Below are 14,180 nucleotides of genomic sequence, written 5' to 3' on the forward strand. Positions count from 1 at the left end.
GATTTCATGCTTTCCAGCATAAAAAGCATCAGAAATGAATAAAGCAGAGCAGCGCTCTTTGCCTACCTGCAGTCAGTCAACAACGCCGAGCTGCTGGCAGCAAGGCGATCCCGCGCGCATCCTGCGCAACCTCCATCTTAGGAAGCCAGCTCCGGCACGCAGCCGGCTGCGCAAGGTGACCCAAGATGCCTACTCCCGGCTGAATTATTCAGCAGCACTTCAAGAAGGGGAGAGGAAAAAAAAAAAAAAAAACAAAACCAAAAGCAAAACCCAACCCTCCTACCTGATGAGCTCGCAAGGCAGCCTGGCATCACCCAGCAGTCAAAATAATGAGGTCAGCGGCGTCAGAGACCCGGCGCGCACAGCCACCCTCCGCACCCGCGCGCCGGAGCCGCCTTGCAGGGTCGGGGATGGGAGACTGGCAGCAGAGAAAGGGCTAAGAGGGGAGGGAGCGGGGAGGGGGGAACGCAAGAGGCACACAAAGCCCGAATTAAACCCCAGCCTTTCATCTCCCACTCCAGATGGGCCAGCAGCTGAGATGCAGGAGGGCGGCCCGGAGCCGGCAGGATAATAGGGGCGGGCGGCAGCTGAGCGGGGGGCTCCCCGGTCCCCTGCGAGGAGGAGAGGGGCCGTTCCCTGCATAGGGCATCACTTTGTTCAGATTTATAGCTGGCCTTCTGTGTCATGGGAAGTCCCCCAAAATGACCAGCTCGAGCAGACGGCGCAGAAAGGTGCGGGATTAGGAGAACTGCTTGGAGTCATAACCACATTATTCTTTATTTCTCTCCTCCCTATAACAAGTCCTGGGAAGCAAAGCACTGGGGGATGATGAGAAGAGGAAGTTTTCACCAATGTTTCTTTCCTTCCTTTAAATCCACCCCCTCCTGAGAGCCAGATAACCTTCACGGCGCACAATGTAGAGGCCTGATATGCCTAAATTCTCAGCTAAATTTAACTCAAACAATATAGGCTTAAATGGTAATTACTGCTTCGCATATTAAGTGCCTGGAATCAATATCAACCTCCAAGCTTTAGCCTCAAGCTAACGAGGACACAGATTACCTGGTCAATCAATAGCGCCATCAAGTAAAAACACGACAATTAACACAATGCCTCCCTTTTTCTTTTTTTTTTTTTGGGGTCTCCAAACCAATACGAATGCAAACGGCACGTTCGCTGCTGTGCAGTGGCACAACGCGGAGATTTCAGGGATGCTCCCAGGGCTGCGTCACCCACCGCCCCTCTCCAGGACGCACAGCTACGGGCTACGCTGCCTCTGTCCCAACCGGCTCTCCGGCCTGGAGCAAGTCATCTCCTTCAAGGGAAAGCAGTATTTTCCTTGCTGTTGCTGCTACTCTTGATTGCCTCGACTCAAACGAGGGCCTGGCAATTAGCAGCGCGTAAGCGCCCAGCGGATCGGCATCACGTGGCCGCTCCAAAACACGAGCGCCCGCTCCCCGAGATGTAACTGTTCGGTAGCGTCTGCCCTGCGCTGGGGAGCAAGGCCAGGCACGGGCAGGTTAAAAGCGACTCGTCTTTCCCTCCACACTTGGGACGACCGGGACGATATGAGCACAGCAGGCAGAACCCACCAGGACCCCAGTTTTTAATGGCAGGGTTTACGACGGGATGCCCAGCAGCCACCGAAACCAGACCCTTGAGCTCGTGCCGGAAAGCCAGAGCTGGGGTTGTCTCATCTAACTCATTATCTCCTTTCCCTAATGAACCTTCTCATCCATCGCAGCTGCGGCTAAGCTGCCGTGATTCACTGCGTGCACCCCAAAACCCCCACACCGCTGCCTGTGTCAGGGCGATTTCTGAGCTCAGCCCACCCCGCAAACACCCCATCCCCTCTTGGGGAGCAGCAGCTCCACAAAGGGTCACACCGAGAAACCAAAGGGGATAAAAAAAAAAAAAAAAAAAAGCCCAAAAGGACAATGAAGCACCCAAATATCAGTAAATCACTCGACAGCACGCCTGGCTCTTCAAGGGTCACCACCAAAGTCAGCTTTACAGCTGGCGGTTCCTCCTCCCCATTGAGCACGGTCATAATTTTTGCAGCCCGGCGCCGGCTGTTTTGCACCTCAACGCCACCTCTCACCGTGCTCCCCAAACCACGGCCAAACCCTCCAAAGTTGGCAGAGAAAAAAAGATTCTCTTAACCAAACTCCACTCCGGATTAGCAAAGCAGCGATGGCATATAAAGCACTATAAATTTATGTAAAGAGCTTCAAAAGAAGCGCAGCGTTTTGAATATTCACGCCACCCCGGTATTTGCATTGTAATAGGGCCTTTCAATAAGCAGCCTTCCCCTCAACAAGGAAAAACAAAGCGCCCATCTGGTTTGATTTTGCAAATCGGGATGGAGTTGCGCTGCAATAACTCGGGGAGCCCTGGGTGCGATAAAGCCTAAGGTATAGGCACAAAGCTGATTATTTCAGAAGTAAACAAAGCAAGCCGGCAATTTATCCAGCGACGCCTCGCGCACCGGGAAATAAGGGATTCAGTGATTCCCGCAGAGCTCAGCCTCGCGCCGGCTCCGATAAACCCCGGCCACGCTGAATCACAGCGATAACGTCGCGCGTCCATCGCGCTGCGGGGACCGTGCGGTGAGCCCCTCGCCGGCATCCCGCGCTTCGGCGAGCGAACGAGAAAGACGGGCAGGATAAACGCACCCACCCAAACTGGCACCCACTTGCATGGGAAAACCCCGGTGCGCCCGGCTCCGGTGGGTGACCCTCCTGGGCTGCGGATTTGGGCTTGCCAGGCTCACGGCCTTGGTCCCATCCTTACCCGGATGCGCCGGAGGTGATGGGGCCCACGGTTTGCGACCAGACAGCAGATGCCGTCTGCCGCCCCGGTGACAGCGAAGGCTTCGCCGATGACAAAACGACTGCTGTTATTAATTCCTCCAGCCACAGCCTGCTGCTTCCTCATCTCAGCCCGGGAGAGCTGCTCCAGAGCCGGCTCCCGCCCCAGCGCTTTGGGGCATCCGGAGCATCTCTGGGGCCGGGCGGGGGATGCACTGCAGGACGGGGTGCCCTTGGCAGGAGGGCGAGCAGCACCCGGTACCCCTCACCCCACCGCTGCCACCAGCGCCGAGGCCACTCGCGGGGGGCTTTTGCGTGTGTGTCCCCCCCCCCACCACCACCCCCGGCACCCCCTCCGCGCCCACCCACGCCTCAAAACCCCCTCGGCACCCTCAGGCTATGAGACCCCGTCCCCAGCGCCCCCTCCTCCAGCATCCCCCCCCTACCTCTCCACCACCGTCCCCCCCTTTCCCCCCGCACCCACCTCTCCCGCTGCGCCCCTGCCCCGCCGCCCCGCACACGCGGCCGGCCCCGCCGGGAAGGGGCGGGCTGCGCCCCGGTACCGCCCGCGGAGGAGGGACCGCCGGCCGGGCGTCGTGTCGTCGTGTGTCCCCCCCCGCCCCGGTAATTTCCCCACCCACCCGCGGTGCTCGGCGCTGCACCCCCCCGGCGGCGCAGTCCCGGTCCCGGTCCCGGTCCCCTCCCGGGCTCACCCGGCGCGGCTGCCGGTGGTGCCGGTGCCTCCGGGCGCGGCAGAGCGCAGCGTTGCGGAGCGTTGCGGGCCCGGGGGAGGTGCTGCGTTCAAATGCGGCGGCGTTTATTGGGCCGCGGCTCGGGGGCGGCCCCGGGGCGGCCCGGCGGCCTTTGTGCGGTGGGGTGCAGCTGGCACCGCCCGGGCCCGCCCCCCGCCTGCCATCAGCGGCGTCCCGCAGCACGGGGGGACAATTGCGTGGGGTCCCCCACGCTGTCCCGCAACCGCGGCGGCACCGCCGTGATCCCCACTGTCCCGCCCCGCCGGGTGGCATCGGCTCGGTTTCCGTCATCGCGGACCCCGGGGTGGCATCGCCCCGGCTCCCCGCTGTCCCGCCTCCTTGGGGACAAGGCCCTGAGGCGCCTCATCGTCCCAAAAATCCAATGGCACCTCATGGGCTGCCCCGTGCCTGAAGGTCACGGCACCACGTCACCCCACTGTCCCCCCCAACTGGGGACATGGCACCCCGGTTCCCTGCCACCCCGGGGCCCGTGGGGTCGGCATCCCCCCTGGATCTCCTTGTGCCACCGTGTCGCGGGGACCGCTCTGCACGTCGTCCCCCATGGGTGACACCCAGTCCCTCCATCCCCCCCCCAGCACCCATGGTGGCTCCTGTGCCCCCCACTTGCTTTCGGGGGGACGACGACACAACCAGGGACCACCCTCTGCCCCACGAGCCGTCCCGCGGGGGGGCTCCGGGGCGCTGACGCACCCATCACGGGCACAAGCAAAACCCAAACCCTCACTTAAACCTCGGCAGCCCTCATTAGAGGCTGGAGCTCAGCGCCAGCAGGCTGAGTGGCAGGGAGCCTGCAATCCCCAAGGCTTGCGGCTTGTGGATTCTCTGATGGCTAATAAGAGGTTCAGCTCACCCTGCAGTCTGCTCTCGCACAATTGCATGGGCTTATTTTTGTTCTTTTTTGTGAAAGCACTAGGGACGTAGCAACTTTTAAGCCCTCTTCCCTTTTATAAGGTGACTCTGAAATTGGTCTATAGGTTCAAAATATTTCCAGGGGAGAAGCAAGGGAAACACGAAAGCCCTGCAGCCAGCTGCACAGCCAGTTCCATAAGCCTGGCTTAAACCAGGCTCAAAACCCCACAAGATCCTGCAGCAGAGACTGGGGCTGCCACGCGGTCCCACCGGCTGTGTCGGGGACGCCTGGGACGTCACACGTGAGCGAAACAGCGTAATAAAATCTTTAGCCCGCTGCAGCAGCCGGGGTAGCCGTGCTGGCCGAGAGCACCCGCTCGGCGTGTCGCCGCCTGCTCCCAGGGTGCCAGCGCTGGGGACGTGGGACACGGCAGAGCCGAGCGGGTCCCCCAACGTCGAGCAAAAGCCCTGCCCAGGGTTGGGGCCGTGTCCCCACAACGGAGGCGAGGAAAGGTGACTTTAAAGGGAAGGAGGCCTTGGCGAGAGGCTTCGCTGGACAGATGTTAGCGGCCACGGCTTTGTGCCGGGGGAGGGCTTTTTGTTTTGGTTTTTAACATTTGCCATTTTTCTCCAACGCTTTCTTCTGCTCTGACACTTGCCGAGGGTTTTTCTTTCTTTTCTTTCTCTCTCTCTTTCCGCATTTGCTTTTTCATACCCAGTTCAAACACTTTTTCACCACGTATTATGCCGAAGTTGAAACCATCTGGTGCTTTGTTTTGTGTCGAGCCCCGCGAGTGCCAGGACCTTTATCCCCCTCACCCTCCTCCTCGCCTCGCCGGTGCCGGTGCCTCGCTAATCCAAGCGACAGCCCCGGAAAAATCTCTGCCATCACCCAACAAAGCGACTCGCCACACTTTTGCGTGTGTGCAGCCGTACGGGGCCGGGCAGCACGCTCCGTGTCCCGGTGTCCCCAGCCAGCCCACGGGGACGCGCAGACCCCGGGCTCGGCAGTGCCGGGCTCTATCACCGCAGTGCGAATTCCCGACTCATTTTTAGGACCGGCTGTTAGCAAAGGCATCCTGATTTTATTTTTTCCCCGCTTTTTCCCACAGGAGGAAAGCATGTTTCTAGGAGCCACGGGGCCTGGCCAGACACGGACCCCGCCAGCCTATTTTTGGAGCCCCCTTCCAGCAAGCAGCTGCATTTGAGGCTGGCATTTGCGGCGAGCGTCTTGCAAGCAAGCTCGGCGGAAGGAAACCTCCGCTCGCCCACGCCGTCACGTGCGATACACGCCACAAAAAAAAAAGGGGCACATGGGAAAATCCGAGACTGCTGGACATGAACTGCCTCCCACAGCCGGGCCGGACCCAGCGCCACGGCCAAGCTCAGGGGCTGGCAGGGAGCCACCCAAAAACGGGGTCAGCGGCTACGGGCGCCTGCGCAGGCTGTGGGTGACCCCTCTGCGAGGCTGTGGGTGCCCGGTCCCTGCAAACGCCCTCCCGGCACGGCTCTCGCTGCCCCGTCACGCTTTCCTTCCCATTTCCCCTGCACAATGGGGCGCTTTGTTCCGCCGGGGCGAGGAAAAGTCCGGCCGCGGTCCCGGGGAGCTGGGGGGGAGCCAAGAGCCGCTGCCGCCTTCCGGGGGTCTCCTCCCGCTGTGCTGTGCCGGGTGAAGCACCCTTAACCCTGGCCTCCCGCCGGGCCAGGGGAAAGCAGGGCCATAAAATAGCAAAAAAATTAGCGAAAACTGCTACGAAACCATCAGCGAAAAATAAACAAAGGGGGCGTTCAGGGAAAGACGCCATAGGAAAAAACAGCCGGAAACCTCCCTGTCTCACAGCCGGTGCAGGGAGAAGTTTGTACTGAAATAAGCCTAAACTTTGATTTTTTTTTTTTTTTTTTTTCCCATAAAACAATGGCGAGCCGTGCTAAGCCGCAGCAGCGTCACACCTCCTCGGCCGCGGCTCGTTGCTGCCATCGCACGTCCAGCCCCCGCTGCACAAGTCGCGTTTCCGCCACCGCTACTTGGGCCTGATCCTGCGCACCCCCTCGGGGGCTGCAGCGGGCGGCTCTGCTTGTCTCCCTCCTCCGCAGGATTTTTCCCCTAGCCCAGGAGACCCTCACGTTTGCTGTGCCAGCTCCTTATTGCAAGAAGCATTCGCACGGCCGCTCCGGCGCGGTGTGCGCGCGCTGTATCGCCAAGGCGTCTGCCGTAACTCCGTGCCGATCGCCTCGGGCTCTCGCTGCCCAATAAAACGCCCGCAGGCAGCGCTGGCTGCACCCTGCCCATCCCTGCAGGCAGCGGAGCCCCGCGGGGCGATCTCGCCCGTCATCTTTGAGACAACAACGCGTTGCCGCATGCCCCAGCTGCAGCCCCAGCACCCGCTGGGAACGGGGTAAAATTGGGATTGGATGGACAAACTCGCGTGTGTAAAACCAGCTGGATCCGCTGACGGCTTCCCCTGTCCTCCTGGCCCTGCGGCACGGGAAGAGGAGCTTGTGGGCGACTTGTGCCACCTTATTGCAACATTTGCCGACAGGGAACGCGCGTCTGCCTGCCCACGGCCCCGACGGCCCCGGTTTAACCGGACCTGTTTGCCTTCGAATTTGCATTCGGGGCTCGGAGCGGACTGCATCCGCATAAACCACACCGATTCCCGCAGCCGCACGTAAGCACCCCGCTAACCCCCGCCTCAAACACTCGCTACGGGTGCCGGGTGCTGGAGGGGTGCGGGACCACGCGCCCAACTCCTGCCTCATCCCAGCAGCCGGTCCCACCGTCACGTCCCACCTTGCCCGACCCCGGAGTTCGGCTAACATAGCAGGAGCGGCCTGGTGCGCGCTGGGAAAAGCGGCCCAGGCCCGGCGCTGGAGGGCAGGGGAAGGGCGAGCGGCGGGGGACACGGGCAAGGGCCGGCTGCTCCCCCGCAGAAGGGGGCTGCTCCCCCACAGAAGGGGGCTGCTCCCCCGCAGAAGGGGGCTGCTCCCCAGCCGCCCGCAGCGTATTCACGAAGCCCTCTCTGGTGGAGGCGACGGCCCAGGTGCGTGTGCCCGTGTCCTGGCTGCACACCCTCCCGCGCCTGCCGGAGCTGCACGGGGAATGCCGGTGCAAAGGGATGTTTCTATCCCGGTGGGAAGTTTCGGCCGGTAAAGTTCTGGCTGACGGAGCCGCGGGCGGGAGCTGCGAGCTGAGAGGGGAACCGGCAGCACGCTTCCCCGGGCTCTCCTCGCCGCGGCGAGGCGGATTTTCCCCCCGCGTTGTCACCGTGCTGTTGGCCCCGTGCTCCCCCCCGGCCCGGCCCTCGGGGACAGGGGGCTGCAGCCCTGCTGGGGTCCCCCCGCCGCCCGCGTCTCCCACCTCCGGTCCTAGAGCCCGGGGAGGGCCGCGGCCGCGTTGGGGGCATTTTTTTTTCCCCGCTCCAGGCCCGGCGCAAACGTGACCCGGCTCCGTCGCCCCGAAGCCGCCCCGGGCTCAGCCCCCCCCCCCCCGCCAGCACCCACGGCCCGGGCAGGCCGCAGCGGCACCACGGGGGTGACAGCGGCCCCGCCCCCGCGGCTCCGAGGGACGGGAAGAGGGCGTGGCTTGACCGGGGGGGCGTGGCCTGCTGGCAGGAGGGCGGCTGCTAGTGGCTGGCCGTGCTTCACGTGGGCGGGGTCTTGTTTGGCGTGGGGGCGTGGTCTGAGGGCGTGGGGGCGTGGTCTGAGGGCGTGGGGGCGTGGCCTGGCGGCGTGGGGGCGGGCGCGGCGGCGGCGCGGGCAGTCGGCGGGAGCGATGCGGCGGCGCGGCGAGCGGGGCGGCGGTGACGGTGACGGTGACGGTGACAGCGGCAGCGCCCGGGCGGAGGGCAGGGCCGGCGCGGCCCGGCAGGAGCCGTGAGTACCCGCCGCCGTGCGGGCAGCCTGAGCTTGCCGGGTCGGCGTAGGGGCGCTGCCGGGCTGGGACTCGGGGCCGGGCAGCGCCGCGCTCCGCGGGACCGGTTTCTCGTGCCCTGGTTCTCCGCCGGGTCCCCCTGTTCCCTGCCGTGGCCGTGCTTTGTCCCCCGTTCGTGCCCCCTGTCACCCCGTGCCCGAGGTCCGTCCCCACGCCGTGGCCGCGCTGCCCTGCCGGGGCCGCCATCCCGTGCTGCGGCCGTGCTCCTGTGTCCCCACGCCGTGGCCTCGTCACCCTGCTGGGGCCGTGACGCCACGTGTGTGTCCGTCCCCCCGGCCATGGCTGTGCCAGCCTGCCCCAGCCGTGACGCCGTACCACGCCATGTCCCCGTGTCACCCTGCCACAGCTATGACACCGGACCGTGGCCACGTCCTCCCCCCCGTCACGGTTCCGTGCTCTGGCTGCGTCCCGTTTCGTTTCACCTTGCTGTCCCCGCCATGCCACGCGGCGGCCTGTTGCCTTGTCAACTGTCAAGAGGTGCCCCTTGGTGGGCACGTCCCCTCGCCCCCGGTCTGGACCCGTGGGTTCTCACCTGGAGCAGGTATTGTGCAAGAGCGGGTGTGAGCGCTCGCCTCTGCACTTCAATATTGGGTGTAGACGAAAAGCAGCACCTAGTAATTAACTGCGGTGACTGCGAGGGCATTCCTGGCCCGTCGCTGCCAGCGTACAGCGGGACTGCTCAGACCAGCGGCTCAGAGGGGGACTGGGGTTCGAGGAGCTCCCCGTGGCTCCAGCACGGCTCGTGCCACCCTGCACCTTCCCAGGAAGGGTGCCTGTGCCCGGGGCACCTTGCCTTGGCACCCCTGTCGCAACCTTTTCTCGGCATCCTGCAGAACTCCCGAGGGCAGGCAGTGCACTAAATCCGCTTCTGCAGGAGTGACGGTGACCCCGGGACACGCACTGGCGGGGAGCGAGCTGTGCTTGGACGCCTGTCAGAAGCCTCTGCCCTAAATCTCCCCGCGCCCAAGCTGGTTTCCCCATCGCCTGGCCCTGTCGGGCCGTGAGGGACAGCCATGCCGGGCAATCTGCAGCTCCTCGCTTTCCCTTCCCTCTCGGAGGCTGGTCGGCCGGTGGTTGTCTGCAGAGGGCATGGCCCGGGGCGGCTGGATGCGTCCCCCAGCCCTTCGGGACAGGATGCTGTTGGAGGTGGTCACGCTCCCCACCCTGTGCTGGTGGCACTGGCGGACGTCGCTCTGGGGACTGGTTTCTCCCGCAACGTTGCAGGGTCCCCGAGCCCCTTTCCCAGCTTTCCTCCTTGTCCCTGGAGAGTTGCAGGGGCTCTCGGTGCCGGGCCTGGGGACACCTCCGTGGTCGTGCCACACCAGCCACGTCTCGGGGTGTTGCCACAGAGTATTGTTTGCTCGTTATTGAAGGTTTGGCTTGCAGCTCCCAGCTCTGGCACGTGCCCTGCCCTTCCTCCCCGGCCAGCCTCCCGGATCGTGGCATCTCGTGCTGTGTCACAGCGGGGCTGCTCTGACACCTCGGCTCCGTCCCCAAAAGCCAAACACAACCCCAGTGTGGGGAACCAGTTCCTGGCCCCAGTGGGACGCAAACGGCAGCCTCAGGCCCTCGCCAGGGAAAAGCGGCCGTATCCAACCATCAGGACTGGGGTTGAGAAGGGGGACCCCGCTCTGCTTTGCCCCAAAGCCCTTGGGGCGGGAGGGGATTTGCTAATGGGGCATTTGCCTTGCAGGGGCCGGCTGGCCTGGCGCCCCCGGCTGCGCACCCTCCTCCTGGACCTGCTCCTCATCTACATCTCCGTGCCCTTCGTCATCCGCCTCTTCCCCATCCTGCTCACCAAATTTGTCTTTCTGAATTTCCGTGAGTGCTCCGGGGCTGTCCTAACTGGGAGAGACCCCCCCCACCCAGGGATCCAGCAGGCTGGGGGGGTTGTGTGTGTGTGTGCATCCCCAAATTGTGGGTGGGGCTGCACCCAGCGCCTGGGTGGCACCAGGACAGCACCCGTCCAACCCCCCCCCGCTTTGCCGTGGGCTTGCAGAGGAGGCACGGAGGGACCTTTCCTCAGGTTTTGCAAGCTGTAATAACGCCGTGCTGCCAACCCTGTTTACTGCCAGAAGTTGCAACACATCTGGCGCGCACAGCATCGATGGGGCTAGAAATCCAGGTGGGAGGAGGTGGCGGAGGGCTGTGCTGCTGAGCCGGCCGTAGCACGGTCCTTGGCTTCTGGGCAAATAATTTAAAAACAACAACACGTTGCTTTGGGGAAAAAAAAAAAAAAAATGCATAAAAGCGGCTGGGTATGAGGGTTCCTGGGTTGCCCATGTGACGGCTGCGATTTCTCCGTCAGTGGCCTTTCCCTTCTTCATGGACCTTCGGCGGCCAGAGCTGCTGCTGAACAACACCGTCAGCCTGTACCTCCCCACCGAGCCAGGCATCACAGTTGGCATCTGGTGAGGGGGGCAGCCCCGGCACCCCGGGTCGGCACAGCCGCGGGGCTACGCCAGTGTCCTGGCTAAACCGCGTGGAGCCCCCCCGGGGTAACCCCGCTCTGACCCCCCCCAGGCACACGGTGCCGAGCAGCCGAGGGGCCGAGGCGCAGGGCAAGGACCCGCGCTGGTACGAGGAGGCGCTTGGCGACGCTCACCCCGTGATCATCTACCTGCACGGCAATGGGGGGACCAGGCGAGTACCCGTGAGTGCCGCTGCGGGGCCGGGACCGCGCGTGTGCCTCTCCCAGGGGAGGCCGGGTGCGGCGGCTGCTCTCGCACAGCGTCTCTGCGTGGGGTGAGAACTAGCAAACTCGGTGCAGCAGCCGGCAGCGCTGTAGGGCCGGGGCTGCCGCGGTGGTTCCTGACCCCACGGGTGGAGGAAAGTCCCTTTGAGTTAAAGGGAAATGTCAAAACCCACCCACCCCAGAGCATCCCGCTCTCCCCTCCTGGGAAAAGGGCAGCCCGGTCCCTCACCTCCACCGGCGCTGGAGGGGAGGGTCCCCCGAGCTGGTCCTGCCCTCGCGGTGGGATGGAGACCCCTCTCCGAGCTCTACCCTCCCTTTCCCATCAGGGCCGCCAGCCACCGTGTCCAGTTCTTGAAGGTAAGTGGTCACCTGGGGGGGGGGGGGCCGGGACCTGCCGGGGGCACGGCTCACGCTGGCTCGGGGGACCCAAGAGGGACCCTGGGCAGAGCGAGCCCGGGGACACGGGGGTGCATCACCCCCGCCCTGGGGACATAATGCCGTGCCGCTGCTCCGACAGACGATGGGGGCTGCCGACTTCCACATCCTGGCTCTTGACTACAGAGGTAAAGTCACCCCCTGGCTCTCGCTGAGTGACCTCCCCCCCTGCCCCGGGGCTGGTCACCTCCCGGGTTGTGACAACGAGCCGTGTCCCTGCAGGCTATGGGGACTCCAGCGGGCATCCCACGGAAAGCGGCTTCACCACAGACGTCCTGGCGCTCTACGACTGGGCCAAAGCGCGGAGTGGGAACAGCAGCATCCTCTTCTGGGGACACTCCTTGGGGACGGGGTAGGTGTGAGACCCCCCCCCCCCCATGGGTGACACTGCTGCCAGACCAGTGCCACCCAGGGGTGGACCAAGGGGTTGGAGCAGCTCCTTGGTGGAGGCACCTGCAAAACCAAATGCAGCAGGCAAGGGGGGGGGTCCTGAGGGTGCTGTGCACCCCGCTGGGGCATCGTGGCTGCTCCCCCTCACTGTCACCTCTCTTCTCACAGGATTGCCACCAACGTGGCAAGGAAACTGCAGGAGGAGCGAGGTAAGTGCCAGTGTGGGTGGGTTGGCCCCACGCAGTGGCCCCCCCGGGGCTCCGCACATCTCTGGCCAGATTTTGGGGGCCACAGAGGAGCCCCGTCACTCTCGGCTCGAGCATCAGGCTCAGCCCCCACGGTGGGGACAAGTGGCTGTCCCCATCCTCAGTGGGATGAGGGCATCTTGGCCTCATGGCTGCTGCCTGGGGTGGGAGCATGGCAGCAGCCTGGGGGGAGGACGGCCCCCCCCCCCCCCAGCCATGCCCGCTCTCGCCCCGCTCTGCCCTCAGGGGTCCAGGTTGATGCTATCGTCCTGGAGTCGTCCTACACCAACATCCGCGAGGCGGCTGCCCACATCCCCATCACCAAGGTGGGGACTCTGCCCGCAGCATCCCCCAGCGGTGCCGGGTGTGTGTGTGTGGGGGGGCTCTGCCACGGGGTTCCCCAGCGGTGGCAGCCCCGGCAGTCCAGGGCTCCCCCCCCCACCCCGCCCGGCAGGGGAAGGGTGCAGCAATCAAAGCCGTGACACAGCACCCCCCATCTCTGTCCCTGGCAGATTTACCGCCGGTTCCCAGGTTTCAGCTACTTCATCTTGGACTCGCTAGCCCTGGGCAACATGTTCTTCTGCAACGACGAGAAGTGAGTGCCCGGAGGGATGGGGCGCAGCTGTCCTCCCGCCCCAGGGCTGCGGGGATGATGCTGGCACCACCTGGCCAAGGAGGGGTGGGTTGGACATGCCACACCATGCCACACCATGCCACCTCTGTGGGGCTCTCTGCCCTCTTGTTTGTGTTTGCCCAGGTTACTCATGCTTTAAAAGTGGCTTTTTATTTGCATAACTTCAGATACCAATACTACTATTGAGCAAAGTCCACAAGCCACTATCTTTTTTTTTTTCTGAGCACGATGGGCTCGAGTCCCACGCACGTTACAACACACGCCCCACAGTGGCCTTTGCTAAAAGCCACCTGGTTCATGGGCGCTTTTGAAGCCCGAGCACCCCACGTTGGCAGTTTAAGATTATCGGGGTGCTTGGTGCTGCCATGCCAGGGTGAGCAGCGTGGGCATCACCCTGCGGGGTTCAGCAGCCCTGGTGGGCTGGGCTGGCTCCGAAGGGCAGCGCCTGGGGCGGGGAGGGGGGGGGGTCAGGGTTGTTTTAGCAGAGGCCGGGGAGGCTCCCGCAGGTCCGTCTGTTCTGGGGTGACTCCTCGGTGCTGTGCTTGCTGCCCGCAGCGTGAAGGTGCTGGCCTGCCCGCTCCTCATCCTGCACGCAGAAGATGATGCTGTGCTGCCTGTGCACCTGGGCCGCAAGGTGGGGACCACTGCCGCTACCTCCGCACAGGCTTTAATGGGGGTGGGCACCGGCTGAGCCTGGTTTTGGGGGGGGCTGAAGTGGCTGGAGAGGGGTTGGCCAGCCCCGGAGCACCAAGAGGGGTTTTGGGGTCCCCTGTGCCTGCTGTTAACCATGCTCCCACCCCACGGCAGCTCTTCGAAACTGCACGCAGCGCCTACGAGGACAAAACCAAGGTGAAGTTCATCACCTTTCCTGAAAAGCTGGGCCTGGGCCATGACTACATCTCATTCAACCCAGAGCTGCCTGCCCTGGTCAAGTAAGTGCTGCAGAAACGGGGAGGGGGAAGGAAACGAGCTTTGGCCTCTTCTGTGGGTTCATCTTCCCCTGCTGCGGCCACGCACATCCCTTCCCCTCCCTGCAGTACTTGCTGCTATCAATTTTTGAGCTCCAGTTACTCCTCGCTGCCCTGAGCCCATCCTCAGCTCCGGTGTCACGGGGAGGGGGGCTCTGGGGACGGCCCCCAGCTCCTCCTCACCCTGGGTACAGAGGTGCAGCTTTGCTCTAAGCCCAGCTCAGCCGCCCGTCCGGGGGATCAGGCGCTGGGGGGAGGCGCAGGAGGGTCAGGGATACGGCGCAAGGTTTATTGCATCTTGTTGCAGAGACTTCCTGAACATGAAGTGATGCCAGCTGCTGCGTGCAGCGACCACAAGCACTCCCTCCTTCCCCCCCCAGGACCCCCTCACGGCACTGAACTTACTGCTGTACGTAATAAAAACTACTGACAAACTTCCCACTTTGCCCG

The 14,180-nt window shown here is 63.8% G+C and overlaps 2 protein-coding genes across 10 annotated transcripts in view; one reads left to right on the top strand and one right to left on the bottom strand.

Moving 5' to 3' along the window:
• Positions 1-3,644, bottom strand: part of NIN (ninein) — a 65,131-nt gene extending 61,487 nt beyond the window's left edge. For 5 of the 9 annotated variants that reach the window (XR_012835521.1, XM_075753193.1, XM_075753186.1 and 2 more), the window contains exon 1: positions 3,295-3,379. The gene's annotated coding sequence lies outside the window, so the exon portion shown is untranslated. Of the gene's footprint in view, positions 1-283; positions 578-3,294; positions 3,380-3,451; positions 3,469-3,523 lie in introns of those variants that run through there. The other 4 variants (XM_075753187.1, XM_075753194.1, XM_075753189.1 and 1 more) reach the window with 4 other exon arrangements.
• A 4,526-nt stretch (positions 3,645-8,170) lies between these two features.
• ABHD12B (abhydrolase domain containing 12B) lies at positions 8,171-14,167 on the top strand. The gene is made up of 13 exons (XM_075753173.1): positions 8,171-8,305; positions 10,057-10,184; positions 10,672-10,774; positions 10,887-11,006; positions 11,385-11,415; positions 11,576-11,621; positions 11,716-11,845; positions 12,052-12,092; positions 12,375-12,454; positions 12,641-12,723; positions 13,318-13,396; positions 13,570-13,694; positions 14,038-14,167. Exons 1-13 carry the CDS (start codon positions 8,205-8,207, stop codon positions 14,057-14,059), a joined length of 1,089 nt encoding a protein of 362 aa, XP_075609288.1. The 5' UTR covers positions 8,171-8,204; the 3' UTR covers positions 14,060-14,167.
• Positions 14,168-14,180: the final 13 nt, after the last annotated feature.

This window comes from Balearica regulorum, chromosome 5 (genome assembly GCF_011004875.1).
Source record: "Balearica regulorum gibbericeps isolate bBalReg1 chromosome 5, bBalReg1.pri, whole genome shotgun sequence".
Lineage (NCBI taxonomy): Eukaryota > Metazoa > Chordata > Aves > Gruiformes > Gruidae > Balearica > Balearica regulorum.